The sequence below is a fragment of the Tyto alba genome, unplaced genomic scaffold (genome assembly GCF_018691265.1).
Source record: "Tyto alba isolate M040663 unplaced genomic scaffold, T.alba_DEE_v4.0 Super-Scaffold_13, whole genome shotgun sequence".
Classification (NCBI taxonomy): Eukaryota; Metazoa; Chordata; class Aves; order Strigiformes; family Tytonidae; genus Tyto; species Tyto alba.
Window position 1 is genome coordinate 43,092,036 of NW_024881275.1, and position 15,831 is coordinate 43,107,866.

Consider the following 15,831-nt stretch of genomic DNA (forward strand, 5'->3'; position numbering starts at 1 on the left):
TTTGAAGTTGCATAATTTTCCCTTTGTTCATCTTCCATCTTACTGTTGAATGGAAAAACTTGTATCATAGAAATTATGCTTGTCACGTCCTAGACCTGGAAGCCCCTCCTCCAGTTGAACTACTGTAAATGAATGTGGTTTATTCCCATTACTTCTTTTGAAAGCAAAGAATGTGTTCTCTTTTTCAGAGAATGTGGCTCCCTGCACAGTCCCTAGCTTATGTGCTCACCTGCACATACCTGACATTATTCAGAAGACTCCTGGAGTACGCATTCCACAGAAATATTGAAGGATCCAAGTGAACGTGAAAGTGGTATAGCCACTTGTGTGCCAACACTCAGTGCTGCTGCTGTGGCTCAGTTTAGCTTAATGGCATCGCCACAACCCAACAGCCTCACATGGAGGCAGCATGTGTGGGGGTGGCACTGAACCATGGCTCCGTGGTGCAGACAAGACTGAGTGACGCATCCACAAATCAAATGTTGAAGGTCTTGGGGAGGGGATGTTCGCTTGTTTGTTTGTTCAGTCTCAGCAAGCATAAATGGAAGGGTGAGAGCACACACATCCTCTCCTAAGGATCATGATCCTGAGGCTCCTATGAGCTGCTTTGCATCTTAGTACTGCAGTTTGTACGACTTGGTGTTTTTATTACAAAATGGGAATGTAAATGAATGGGATTACCCAATGATTAAAATGAAGTGCACATTGGATGAGCATTTTGCTGTATCAGAGTTAAACTCCACATTGATCCTCTATATCATGCAATTTTAAGTTTGAGATCAGTTAATAATTGATTTAAAATCGACACAAAACACACGGTTGCTGCTGTTATGAACTGCCACAAAATGCTTATCTAAAAACTCCATGGCATCAGAAGGGATCAGTTACAACCTAATTATGCTAGTAATGAGTCAATTATTTACTGCATAGTAAAGGAGGAAACAGTACTAAAAACCAATATATCTCTGAAAAAAAAATATGTGAATAGAAGCAATGCTATGATACATACAGCTTTTAATCAGGTAGTTAGATTTAAAATAATTATAATTTCAACAGTAAAGGCACTGCTTTACATTTTTACCCAGATGGAATTCAAAACAGGGAAGAATTTTTAAACTTTCTAACATTTCTTATTAGCTTTTTAGTAAAGGGACAGAATATATTTATTATAAAGTGATCAATTTGGAATAAGAGCAAAAATCAGCCTTAGCATGATAGTAACTATATTTCGTGTGAATCTGAAAGAAATGTGTTAATAGTGTAAAGGTATTTGGAGAAGATCCATTTCCTTTAGAAACCTGTATTTTGGGAGAGGAAATAAAAGCAACACATTTTATACTAGGTAGTACATCATTACTTAATATATCATTGCACAGTACATCATCACCTTGAGAAAGTGTTTCTTCTTCGATAGCTGAGAGAAGTATACCAGATCCTCCACATTCAGTCTTTTTTTCTCATTTTCTTTGAAACTGTTTTTTCAAGAGATAAGTGTTGCAGTATGATACAAGTGGCTCTTTTAACCCTAATAGGTAAATCCATGTAAAACAGAGGAAGACATTTCTAGGAAAAAGATATGGATGTACAAAAGTAAAACAAAATCTGCATTATTCACTTTATAATGCCAAAAAACTGCTACTTGTTCATACGCCATTTATGTGCAATCAAAGGCATAGTATGTGATGGGAAAATTTTGGTTAGACAAATGATTGCTGAGACCTTCACATAACTTACTGAGGACACATGGACCAAAATTACCCACTTTATTTCATTGTCCTGTTATTTTTTAACTATATGATCTTGGAGATGAGGCGGGTAGGACATTTACAGCTACCACTTATCAGAGCAGCCTTAACGTATGTTTGAAGGTAAGGCTAGTACTTATCCTTGCTCCCATAAAAGCTTCCATCTTCCTACAAATATTCTCCACTGAGCTAGAATTCATGGAAAGGAAATGTTACTATTTAAAAAGATGTTAAACACAACCATACTCAACTTTTTTTTTTAGCACTCTGAACAAACATATCTGTCCTGGGTTTGAGTGAGTGGTGGGGGTTTTCTGGTAGTAGGGGAGGGGGCTATTATTTTCTGTGCTGCTCACAAAGGAATGGTCTGACACAAAGCTTTTTGAAGAGAAGGGAAAAAATAACACTGATTTCCAATGGGCTCTGGCTTAGCCTGTAACCAAGTGCTCTACTGGAGCTCAGTGAACTAATGTGCAGGTTTCATAACAATCATCACACAATGTTCCAATAGAAATTATTAGATACAAAGATAAAGTCAAAGTACTGCCCAAGCCACCATTATGCAATGTATCATTATGTGTCACTACACTTAATGTATTTTCCTCACACCTTTCTCTTATTATCACTGTGTGCTTTCGTTATTGTGACGCTTTGTGTTTTAATGGTAGACTCTAACAATGTAGGGTGGGGGGTTTTTTCCATTACATCTAGAGGTATACCTCGTCAGCCAGAGTGGGTGGCCAAGATCTAGTCCCTGCACATCCATCCGGCATGGAGGAGAAGGTGACTTTTCGATACACATCGGAAGGCACTGGATTAGGAGAAACTGGGGACCTCAGCGCGGCACAGGGTGGAAGTTGCAAGCCAGAAACCCGCCTCCAGCAGCGACCAAGGGGCGCCTAGCTGTGGCGGAGCTCCGAGCTGCTGGGAAGCCGGGCGGCCGGGGGAGGGCGACCAGCAGGCGCCAGGGCAACCGGCCCCCCGCCGGCGGGAGCTGTGGAGGGCCGGCTCTCACGTAGGCGGGGCACACCCGGCGGGGCAGAGGTTTCGGGGGGAGCTGGGAGCCCCCACCCTGGGGCTCCGGGAACCCGCGGGCCTCGGCCGCAGCAACGGGGTGCGGCGCGCGCGGCGGAAAGGGGTAAAGGCGGCGCGCGCCCACCAGGGGGCGCTGGAGCGGCGGCGGCGCCGCTTCCCGCCAGGCCGGGCCCGGCGGGGCAGCGTGTCCATTCCCGGGCGCTGCGCCGGAGCCCCGCGGCGGGAGGCGGCGGGAGGCGGCGGGCGGCAGCGGGCAGGTGGGTGTGCGCAGCTCCGGGCCTCGCCGCCAGCCCAGCCCGACGCGTGCGGCTCTCTGAGCGCCTGCGACCCGCCCGGGGGTAACCGGCTGGTGCCGAGCGCCGGGCCGCGCCGGGCCGCGGGGCCTGGGCAGCGACCGCGGAGGCCTTTCCCCGGCGCCGGGCCTGGAGAGGCCGCCTGGGGGGCAGAAGCCGGGCGGAGGGAGGCAAGGTGGCGGGGCGCCGCCGGCTCGGCCCTGCGCAGCCGCCGCTGGCGAGGCTCGTGTCCTCTCTTCTGTTTTAATAGGCTCTGACTCTGCGTGGAGGGCAGGAGTGATTTAGAAAACAGCATCAAAAAAATGCAGGCTTTCTCATTACAGGGGACAATGGGAAGACCTCTGGATACACTCCTTACCCGATTTGGCTAACCCCCGGCCCTCGGAGCGGAAGTGGGTCATTTAGCTGAGATGTTTTCAAATGGAGATGTTTAAGACAGGCTTTTAAGCTCATACCGTGACTTTATGATCATGGTCTGTTCTATCTGCAGGTTCTTTAGTCTTCGGAAACGGCCTCATCGCCATTACAGCAACCTATTAAATGTTTTTTAAATTGTCTGAAATTTGGAGTATGGGCCTCAGACCAGGGTCCGAAGTGAGTACCTCTGGAGGGATCACTAGACAAAAGTTGTTGCACGTTAGGATGAAGTGATACTTTTAATCTTTTCTGGGATGGATGCAATGGTTTTGTGGTATTTACCCCAGATTACTGTAGTTTGGAGGAGAAGATATATAGAAATATGCATTAATAGGTATATAACATCGCCTCACAGAAACCAGTGGTGTCATTGATGATGTATCTGAATTTTGAGCTGATGTAAAAACCTGATTCCTCCCTAAAGACTTACGGAGTTACATGCATTTGCAAAAAGAAGTTCCATATTTTCCTGTATTTTGCATGCCTCCTCTGTGTCATGGTTTGAGCCTGGTCAGCAGCCAACCACGGCAGCTGGTCACCGTCCCTTCCCCCTCCCCACCTGGGAATGGGGGAGGGGATCAGAGGGGTGAAGGGAGACTCGCAGGCTGAGATAGGAACAGTTTAATAATGGCAATAAAACGAGAACAGTGATGATAGGGAAAAAAAAATATATAAACAGGCAATGTACAACGTAATTGCTCACCACCCGCTGACCAATCCCCAGCCCGTTCCCGGCCAGCGACCCCGAGATACCAAAATCCCGCAATCGCAATCCTGGAAGCGAGAGAGAGAGAGAGAGAGCTCCTTCCCAACCACCCCTCCTATATAGTGAGCATGACATGCCATGATATGGAATATTTCATTGGCCAGTTTGGGTCTGGTGCTCTGTCCGTGCTCCCTTCCTGCTCCCTGTGCCCTTGCGCACGGGCAGGACATGGGGAGTCAGAGAGTCCTTGAAGTCTCGGTAGCAGCTGAAAACATCAGTGTGCTATCAGCATTCTTCTCATACCAAACCCAAAGCTAAATCCAAAACACAGCACTCATCTAGTCCCTGAAAAGGAATATTAACTCTATTTCAGCCCAAACCAGGACACTCTGAAAGGCTGGAATGGTAAGAGCCCTGTGGGGATCTCGACTACTACAGGATTTGGTGTCCTCAGCACTCAGGCGTGCTCCTTGGTCTGTGTATTTTCTTGGCACTGTATTTTCTTGTTCAGCATTTCACTGGTAAGTAATCAAACTGACAACAGCAGACTGTCAGTGAGTTTACTTTCCTGCATGATCACAGCTGAATTTTGAATGATGCACAACAGAAGAAGGCTGTTTTAAACCACCAGTGACTTAGGCCATCAGCACATACTCTTACATTTGCATCTGCTTGCTTTTGTCACTCTGTTTTAGTTGGTATTCCTTTGACCTACTAGAATGAAAATTAAATGGAGGGTAGGAGTCAGTTTAATAGACACTTAAAAAGTTTCTTTAAGACAAATAGAAAATGTCTAGGACATTGTCATGTAACATTATCCATGTTCCTGATGTGTTACCTTTACCTTGCAGAAAGAGGTGTGTTTTGCCCAGGTAATCCCCATCTTCTGTCAAACCCAGGTTAGAGTTCAAAATCAAATACTACATGAATGTAAATATTATACAGACAAATGCATGCAAATTCATAGTAATTTCATCCTTGTGTATATGTGTACAAATACATGGAAAACAGGGCATAATCATCTCCAAATATACTGATGATTATGTATATAAAACATTCAGAACCACAGAACAAGAGTATATTGGTGACTTGAAGTTGAGATTAGGAATATATAGTGTCATTAAAAGGTACATAGTTGGAGACAAAATCAGCCATGCTTGTCTTTCCTTGATTGATGCTTAGATAAGGTTTATACAGGTAATCATCTCATCTAAATAATGGCTAGTTTTAGTGTCACACTGTATTTTTCCAGCCGATGGGGATTTATTAGGTGATGGAAATTCTATTAAGAGGAAATGAGTCCAATATGGCTTGCAAAATACAGCATGGGCAAAGTCCAGACATACAAGCATCATTTGTTAAATCATTCTGTAGTGCGGTAGTATGGGGGAGGGCAAGTTCTGAAGTTTGCAATCATCTTTCTTTACATATTAATTTTGTTTCTCAAACAAATCGTTATAATTACTCGGAGGTAGGCTAAAGAGAGCTCCAGGATAAGCACGTTGAAAGATTTTGTGTGTGCTTTTAGCGTTTCTTCATAACAGAAGACAAATAGGATATAGATGTGAGCAGGATGTGAATGCTGTGGGGCGTCAGTGCGACACTTTATTTATGTCAGTTATGAGACCGGCATGGAAATGACCTCTGGGGTTTGAGTTCTACATTCCAGAAATGTTGCTCAGCTTAGCACAGGTCAGTGTTGGGAACCCATTTGTTCACACGGTGGTAGTGTGCATGCATTAAACACCCGTGTGGCTCTGAGATGCTGTTCAGGCAAATTGAGCTGCTGCAGTAAATTTGTCTGATGAGCGATTGGATATTTGCTTTCATCAGCTCCTGATCAATAGCAGCTATACTCAACCCTTCATAATACTAGAACCCTTCAGTGTTTGTGCAAAACCACTGCTATTTGGTTTTATCCACGACCTTTTTGCTTAATCCAATAAAATAAGATTAGTAAATTCTACTGATTTAGAAGCAAATTCTATGGGGGCAGAGCCTTAGTTGCAATCCAGTGAAGCTGAAGTTGTTCCATGCTCTAGCCCAGGTTAAATGCAGCAGGTCTGACTGATGATGCTCTCTGGCAGCTGTGGGCTTCAGGAGCGTGGGGAAGTCGAGCTGTATCATCTGCACTGTGGGAACATGATGCCATCTGACAGCATCTTACCCTCTCTCAGGGCTCGATGTCTCAAACTGCTTTATGCTGATGGAAGAGGAGAGTGTGACTGGGGCCTGGACAGAGACTGGCATTTTATAAACCAGGATTAGTCCTTCTTTTTGTAACTGGTATTACAGTAGGGCCTTATTATCATTCTACATAGGTGAATAAATTGACAGCCAGGACTCTGTTTTCCTTAGGTTATTTATACAAACATTCAGCCAGTCTCACACTAACTCTAGAAACAGCAGACTCTTGCTTCAGTAGTAGTACTGGTCAATGAAGATTTGCTCCTGAATTCCAAAGGCAGTATTGCTTATAATTGGTAAGAAAGTCAGATGCTGTGCTAGCTTATTTCTTTTTGTGAGATCTTGAAGCATAGTTACTGATACTGTCTTATTCATTCCACTTCAGTTGATGTTTTGGTAGGAGTTGTCCTTTGGAGTCAAATTTACCAGAGGGTGTAGGGATCAAAAAAGAGGGTATAAAGGAGTGAACTGGACCTATTTTATACATATATGTGTATATATAAGGAAATAAGGTACATGGAAATCTAGGCTTTATTAATTCTGCTGTTCACAGAACAACTTGGGGGCATTTTCCATGTTTTGAAGGCACGGAATTTGGCTTGATGGGAAAAAAAACTTGCCAGAATGCAGACTATTTGTTTTGGCAATTTTATTGTGCTTGTGAGCAGGCTGACATGCTGCAATTTTTTATGCCAAAACCACATCCATTCTGGGTACCTATTTACTGTGAATGTAAAAATTCCTGAGTATGACTGAGGTCATTTGCTGTCATCCAGATTTGCATTTTTCCAAAAGGTTCCAAGGTTATTTTTGTATTTATTATGTAAAAGCCCAGACAATTAGATTTCCACCTGGCTAAGTAAAACAAGTGCAATAGCTGCCAAGGACTATGACCAGTGTCAGTGTGTGCTGTGCCAGTCACCTGCAACTTTGCAGTGACAGCAACCATACGGCTCCACCCCTGCACCTGACTCTTACTGGTATCAAGTCTGACACATACAGATGAAGAATCCTTTCTGTCCCAAACTAAACAGTAAATCCAAAGCCCATTTGTTGCTTAACAATGATACCTGTGAACTAAGGTTATTAGAAAATAGATATTTGAGGATTAGAATTATTAGGATCAATTTAAGCTGTTTTAGCCATTTAACCATTGTGCTGTAGAACAAATACTAATCTTTTGAGGAATAGTTGGAATAACTGTAGGATAAGGCACTCATGAATAATCTTACTGGAGACAGTTTGGCCTTGTAGTGGCAGGTGCAATGAAACATAAAGAAGCTGCAAATTAGCAACAAACCAGACCAGGCCAGCCTTGAAAGACAAGGTGTACATGACGACAGGACTGAGTTTGGGCAGAAGTAAGGGTCAGCTGGTGAACACAGTGAAGAAGACTACGAGCCTTCATCTGAAGAGCCCCCAACAACCACCCGAAGACTCCAACTGACATGCGCAAGAGACATTAACATATGCTAAATGAGTTCCCGGAAGACTTATGAATATGATAAAAATGCAATGAATATGTATGATTAAGGTAGTATAAATGCTTGTTGATTTCATTCTCACACACATATTAGGAGGAGCTATCCCCTGGGTCTGGCACTTTAATAAAGAATGCCTGCTTTCTAAAACTCCAAAATTGAGTCTTAGAGAGTGAATTAATTACCACTTTCTGGTAACAATACTGTATTTTAGACTTTATTTTTATGTGGTCAAAAAAACCCTCTCTGATTCCTAGCATCCTAAATTTGATAATTCAGGTTATAATTTTCAAAGGGTAATACCTTTTGTTTGTATTTGCTCTGTTGAAACTTCTAGAAAAATGGCATGTTACCCTTACCAGAGTCTTCTGGAAAAGAAAAAGGTGCCTTTGACAGTGCAGTAAGGCTGGTGGGGCAGTGTCCTGTCACCCATTTGTTTTTGTCTTGTGGTTGTTGCTTAGAAACATAGCAGTTAAGTAGGCTTAAGTTCAGAGTCCACTGAAATGTTTTGTTTTTCCTTAGCAGTTAATGCTGACTGAGATGTCTCTCTTAAAACCGAACTGTGATACGGAGAGATTCAGTGAATGCACTTTTTCTTAAAACATGCTTATCATTTGCAACGTAGTCCTACTCACACTTCAGTTGTTTAAACTTGTGCCATTACATTGTGTGTTTGTGATTAGTTCTAATTAGTAGAAATACAGGTGAGTCATGCCTGAACAGAAATCGAACAGATGCAGTTTGGCTTTATGTAAAAGGGCCTTCAGTTTCCTGGTGTAAATTCTGATGTTTAGCATCACGTCTGCCAGTAATCTCCATGCAGGTACCCTTTTGCTTCTGTTTTTTGCCCTTCGGTCCTAGAATTCCTTGTAAACGTCTAAGACACAAGTTTGGAGGAAGCAATGTTGTTGTTAGTGTTATTACGAATAGGTGACTTTGGGACTCCAATATGGCACCCTTCAACACAATAAATTTACTTAAACTTCCCAAAGAAATCACAAACCCATCAACATTTTTTTGTGAATTAATTTGCTGTTGCAGGAAAGACTCAGGGCAATGTACGTGCTTTTAATATTACCCAGTTAAGTCATCCTGGCTGCAGCTTTTTATTCACTGAAGAAAGCATTATATTAATATACTGATTAGGTACAGATTAGTTTTTGGATGGAATAATTTTGAGTAAGGAGAATATGTCAAGCACTGCAACAGGATTACTGAGGTTCAGAGCACAACACTGCATTTTGTTAATACTGTGTAAGTCTTACTGGCATCTGTGCAGTTGAAACAGCATAATGCATTTATGTCAGCATTTGTGTTAGGGAATTTGAAAGAGGCATTTCAGCAAGGAAACAATGTTTTTGTAAAAGTGGAGCTACACTTTTTGAGCTGTGCAGTGTTTCTGGCCTGCTGCACAGTGAACCATTTTTCTGATTAATGTGTTGATACTGTGAACATAAAAATCCTGGGGAAATGGTTTGATTGTGTGTATTTTAGAACTGTGATTGAAGTATCACATCTTAACATTCAATTTTATGATCTATAACTTGGCACAAAACAATTCAATATTTTATTATTGCCTTACCAGGACAATGGTGCTTTGTTTTCTGAGCAGAACACTGCAACTAGCAAGACATTCATCCAGTCCACTGGGGAGAGAACTCTGTTCAGCCAGCGCAAATAAGCCAGTGTTGACTTTATTCACCAAGGTAAAAGTTGTTTACAGAATAAAGCTAGGCAAGACTGTGTATTTTTCAGCTTTGATATACATGACTCCCAGATGAAATGGCTTGGCCATGCTTTTTGTCCCCTTTAAATCTGTGTGGGATTGGGCATTTTACTTTGGGGGTATTTTTTACAACGGGATTTACAGTACAGTCCTACTCTCATTGTAGCAAGAAAATAGTTACAACCAACAGATTAAGATTTCAAGGTAGTTGTGTCTGAGTAACGCTATGGTCCACTTACTAGTTGAAAATTGTTCTCTAACTGTCAGTGTTTCATTCTGGAAGTGGAGAACAAAGATCATTTGTTGTACATAATCTGCCAAGAACAAGCATCAACAGCCAAAGCAGGCTCTTCAAAACATTCATGTTTAATTTCAGCACTACATGTGAGACTGAAAGTATATCCAAGTAGTGTTGGTAGCACACAGGGAAAAAGTAGATTGTGCTTTACCCTCTTTTTGCTTTATTGGCTGTGTAACACTAACAGGGATAGGATGCAGGCGAAGGTTTGCCTGTGGCATGAACAGATAGGGTTCTTAAGCATATCTAGAAAACAGATGTGATGAGTAGGAATGGTCATTTGTGAACTGTCACCTTCCATGAATTGTCATCAAGAGCCTGTGTTATCTGCAGAGGTCTGCAGCACTTTTAGATAGGATGGCACACAGTGGGCTGTGCTGCATTTATATGGTTGATGTAGCCTTCAAGAGGAGAATAACTAGAAATGCAAAGCATTGAGAGTGTTGACATCAGTATGGCAGTATTTTTTGGAGGTTGATGCAATTAAAATAATCTCCTCCTCCACAATATTTGTTCATTCCATCTCTAACTGTAAAGGATTGTTTAAACTGTGTAACATATGAATAGGTTAAAAAATAAAAGGTCACCATCTGTTTATTAATCAGAGCAACGCATGCTATAAGAAGAACTATACTTTAAACTTACTGCTCTCTCTACCCCTGCCTGATTCAGCATCAACTCATTCATAATCCAAATGTGGTAAGGTAGGGAATAATGATCTTACCTTTGGGTCAATAATAGGGAAAAAGCTCTTTGTATGGTTTCAGTGTCTTAAAATTTCTAAGTAGTAAGACACTGTATGAAATCACATTTTCTAATATTAGAGTTCAAGTAGTTATCTAAAGTGGCCTCTGGTTGAATGTGGTTTTAACTTAAAATGTTTTTCATGTCTGATACCACTGGCAATTGCAAAGCAAACTGCAGACTCCTTAAAACTAAATCTAATCTGCACTCTTAGTTTATGCTAATTAACTCATTTTTCCCTCCTTCCTATTTTTAAGAATAAGGAGAAAAGAGGACAAGGTGGGAGGGAGCTATGACTTCTGCAGTTACTTCAAACTGATAGAAACTAGCACTGCCAAGTGGTTTTCCCCTCACAGGCTCCTTTTATGGCAATAAAAGCATTCATGCAACAACTGCTCCAGGTTAAAAAAAAAAACAACTTTTTTTTCTTTTTTTTTTTCTTTTTTTTTTTTTTTGGCAAGGTTACGATTAACTCAGACCAATTCTCCTGTCCAGCTCTGCTGTGCAGCTGTTTGAGTGCTTATGCCAGCACATAAGAAGCACTGGCAGGAAGATTGGTCTGCTTCCTTCCGCAACAGTGTAAGCTTAAAATGACCACAAAGCTGTGGTTTAAGTATGCAGCATAAATGGCAATTATCTGTAGAAATAAAACTGTCCCTTCCACCACATGTATTGTCTAATAGATCTAGCTATCGGCATAGAATATGTCACTTTGGGAAGAGATTTTTACTACCTCAGCAGTAGGAGTCCCTTTTGCCACCTGAGAGGTTATCCAAGACAGCTTTATGGAGAGAGCCCTATTAGAAATTGACATAAATCAAGTGATGGCAGAGACCTACTGTTGCACCGTTCTACTGAAAAGTATGTACTAATATAAATTATTACTAATATTATAATTATTTAGTTATATTGATTATAATTAATTATAATAAAATGTTGTTATGTGTTTAAACAGATTTCTCTGTTGAAATAGTTTGCTATCTGACCTTTAAACTAGTCCAAATCTTACTAGTACCATGTAGTGCTTAAGCTTGGCATTAGAGCCGGAGTAAAACCACATTTTTTGCCAAGAGTCAATTTAGATTGTCAGATGCTTTGATGTGACTGCTAGAAAGTTCTCCACAGGCCTAGGGGAACAGAGTATGTCCTGCTTTAATTGTGAGAAGCCTGGCATGTTACAAAACTGATGTGCAGGATTTTGAGATCTTCCTTTCAGTCACTAATATCAGGTATATCAGTCCCTCCAAAAGTGACAAGAACTAGGAAGAATGCAGCACTGTTCATCCTTAGCATCTTGCATAGGTTTTCAGAGCACAAGGAAATGTCTGTGTGGGAAAGACAATTTAGATTAGATGTGAATTAAATGTAGAATATTTAATCCAGATTAATTCACACACAGAAAATAAGTATCTGTTTCAGATTAACTCCAAGTTTAAACAAGCCCTAGCAAGACTTGAAGTGGGAGGGAGAGGAGAAGGTCTTTTCCAGCTGTGAGAGGTATTTCATGGCAGATGGACAGAGCCATCACCATCACCACTGCTATAACTTGCTATGTGAATTATAGGCCGAATTCTGCCATTACAAACACTGAAGCAGCGTGCTTTTACATGAGTCACTTCTTCAGGTACACACTACTCTAATGCTCATGATGCATGATCAGCGGAAGTCTGCTGTATAACTGTAGTGGAAGACCAGGGAGTTTTCAAAAATCAGAGGTTTTCTTTGACCCCGTCACAGATCAAAACACTGCAGCTGTTTGCCGGTTCTCCCTGCTGGAGGTTACTGTCCTCCCAGCTCTGCAGGTCAGAGGATCATCCTTAATTCCTTTCAGGCAAAATCAGCCAGGTTATCTTAAATCAACTTCTTTTGCTATTTGAACTGAACTGAGTGACTCAGTCTGAAACAGATTAGAAATTACTCGTGAATTCCTCATTCCCCTTCTATCAAGGGAGATTCTTCTATCAAGAGTGGTACCCACAGTTGTTTTCAGCTGTTGATGACTATGCTTTGAATATTCATTGCTGCTGACCAAAAGAAGTGGTCTGTGCATGACCTTCCAAACCATGCCCTTGATTCAGCCTTTAGAAGAGATGTTGAAAACTGTTAATTTGCACAATCAGAAAAATAATAGCATATGAGAAATAATTAAATTCTGTGACTGAACAGTTTATTTTCTTTTCATCCATGCTGCACTGATACAGTAAAAATTTAGAAAGCAGTAAGCCAGGGTGGTATAGGGGAGGGAACTCACATTTACAGTAATGTTCACTCCTGTCTGTGTATATTACTTTACAGTATAAATGATCTGTGTGTGTTACTATATGCTTTAAGTTGTTCTGAATATTTTCCTTTAGAAACCCTGCCCTCTATGTGATGAAGCAAAAGAAGTTCTCGAGCCATATAAAAGAAGGGTAATGTATTGCAATACTGTATACATTTTCTATATAGAAGGAACAGTTGATCAGGATTCTTTGTAAAAGAAAATTGCTTAGATTTGTTTGCGTCCATTATTCTTTCATGAGTGACCCATTTCAGCACTGATTTCCATAAAACTCATTATCCAAAAGCATTTTGTGCCAATGCTACTCAAATAAGTATAGGCAAACTAAACCAATGTACACCTTGTTGCAATAGTTTTTAAAACCACCACTTTTGTAAATACTGTTACGTTGCCTGATAGAGGAGTTTGCAACTTTTATAAGACAGGTAATGATATCATTTGGGAAGGATGTTAGTAAGTGGGGCTTCAAATATTTGAAATATATGTGATTGCAGTTTTTGCCATTCTTCAGTCAGGTTTTGATCTCTTTCTTGAAGGAGGAAACTATTAACAGAAGCATCAAGAGGTGTTGCACTCTGCTGACTAACAGGCAGCCACTGTGTTGCCGGCTGCATATTTGTTGTGGTTGGTGCTCACAGGACAGTGGTTCTGCACAGAGGATCAAGAATATCGTCCTGGACTAGGGAGAGAGTCCCTCTCTCCCTAGTACATGTCTCTCTGTTTGTGGACATGTAGCCAAGGATTGTGGTTACGTATGTTCTGTAACCACAGAATGGATAGTTGTCTATGACATGGGAAAATAAATCAAAAAGCACCAAGAAAACAGCCTTGCATTTTTGAAAAAAATACTGGTTAAAAGACAAGCAGGTATTGTTTTTCAGTGTCCAGTAGGTACTAACATATTTCTTTTCTGTCACAGTTTATTTTGCAGGAGGTGGATATTACCCTTCCAGAGAACTCAGCGTGGTATGATAAATACAAATACGACATACCTGTTTTTCATTTAAATGGGAAGTTCCTAATGAAGCATCAAGTAGACATTCAGAAGTTTGAGGACCAGCTTACAAAGCTGGAGTTGCAAAATGATGGAAACCAGTAAAGAAAATGCAGCTACTCTGGTGTGGATCTGAAAGGACTGTGCAACATAAATTGTGTGAAAAAGCAATATTCATTATCTAGCCTTACATTTCTTAGAACATACAATACCGTTGTTCTAAAAAACTTGAGTGACTTGTGTTCTATTTTGTATTAATCATCCAGTCCAGCTGCCCCAGTAGCAAACCTTTTCTGTACCATTCATTTGCTGCTATCCTAGGCTGGCTTTTCATTGACAGAATAAATGCTGCTCCATAACAGCAGATAAAGTGAAATGTGTTTGTATTGGTTTTGCCTGGCAAGGATTTGGTAACGGGAAGGCTACAAGGGTGGCTTCTGTGACAAGCTGCTGGAAGCTTCCTCATGTCCAATAGAGCCCATGCCAGCCAGCTCTAAGATGGAGCTGCTGCTGGCCAGCGCCCAGCCTACCAATGATGGTGGTAGCACCTCCATGATAACATATTTAAGAAGGGGAGAAAAAAAGCCCTGGGCAACCGCACCAAGAGGGAGGAGTGAGAAAATGTGAGAGAAACAACTCTGCAGACACCAAGGTCAATGAAGGACATGCCAGAGCAGAGATTCCCCTGCAGCCCATGGTGAAGACCATGGTGAGGCAGGCTGCCCCCCTGCAGCCCGTGGCAGTCCACAGTGGAGCCAATATCCACCTGCAGCCCATGGAGGACCCCATGCTGGAGCAGGTGGATGTGTCTGAAGGAGCCTGTGACCCTGGAAACCTGTTCTGGAGCAGGGTCCTGGCAGGACGTGGAGAAAGGAGCCCACACTGGAGCAGCCTGCTCCTGAAGGACTGCGCCCCGTGGAAGGAACCAATACTGGAGCAGTTCATGAAGAGCTGCAGCCTGGGGGAAGGACTCATGTTGGAGAAGTTCATGGAGAACTGTCTCCTGTGGGAGGGACCGCATACTGGACCAGGGAAAGAGTGTGAGGAATCCTCCCCCTGAGAAAAGGAAGGAGTGGCAGAAACAACGTGTGATGAGCTTCCATTCTCTGTCCCCCTATGCTGTTGGGGAGGAGGAGGAAGGGAAAACTGGGAGCAAAGTTAAGCCCGGGAAGAAGGAACGAGTGGGGGGAAGGTGTTTTTAAGATTTGGTTTTATGTCTCATTACCCTACTCTGATCTGAATGGTGATAAATTCAACTAATTTCCCCAAGTTGAGACTGTTTTGCCCGTGGTGGTAATTGGTGAATGGTCTCTCCCTGCCCTTATTTTGACCCACAAGCCTTTCGTTGAATTTTCTCTTCCCTGTCCAGTTGAGGAGGGGGAGTGATAGAGCAGCTTTGGTGGGCACCTGGTGCCCAGCCAGGGTCAACCCACCACAGTGTTTCAAGATTGTTAGTATGTGTGAGCTGTAGGTCTGTAAGAGACTTCCTTGAAGTTTTGGGGTCTGTCCTAAGTGCTCATTTGAAATGGAGAAGGGGGCTTTTACTGAAAATGAAAAGGACACTTGATTAAAGACAGCACACTCTCACTGAGGCACTCACATCTGTAGAACAATCATCACAACTTGATAAAGCTGTTACATATCAACACTGAATAGTTTGTTCTTCTTCTAATGGGACGAACATAGGTTTCACTTGAGTGTATTTTATCTACTACACCAAGCATTGAGCTCTGTAGTACTTGAATTATTCCCAGTCACAAGAAAAAGTAAAAATAACAGTGATCTGTAATTGAGCCAAAAGTACCAAATCTGTAATGAAAACAGCACTTACTAACTCCAAACATGTCTCTCTGAATGTTAGTAGTTTGGGGATATGGAATGAAAGTAAGAAACCCTAAGAGTGTCTTTAAAAATTTCCTGGCCT

The 15,831-nt window shown here is 41.9% G+C and overlaps 1 protein-coding gene across 7 annotated transcripts; it reads left to right on the forward strand.

Annotated features, from left to right (window-relative positions):
* Positions 1–2,665: 2,665 nt before the first annotated feature.
* On the forward strand, positions 2,666–14,283 carry CUNH5orf63 (chromosome unknown C5orf63 homolog). Of its 7 annotated transcripts, none has more exons than XM_042787832.1 (6): positions 2,666–2,760; positions 3,564–3,667; positions 5,048–5,095; positions 9,450–9,570; positions 12,987–13,043; positions 13,833–14,283. In XM_042787832.1, exons 4-6 carry the CDS (start codon positions 9,454–9,456, stop codon positions 14,010–14,012), a joined length of 354 nt encoding a protein of 117 aa, XP_042643766.1. In that variant the 5' UTR covers positions 2,666–2,760; positions 3,564–3,667; positions 5,048–5,095; positions 9,450–9,453; the 3' UTR covers positions 14,013–14,283. The 7 variants fall into 7 exon arrangements, with proteins under 7 accessions (XP_042643766.1, XP_042643765.1, XP_042643762.1 ...); XM_042787831.1 differs by lacking the exon at positions 2,666–2,760 and adding an exon at positions 2,781–3,037; XM_033005611.2 differs by lacking the exon at positions 2,666–2,760 and adding an exon at positions 3,391–3,465.
* Positions 14,284–15,831: the final 1,548 nt, after the last annotated feature.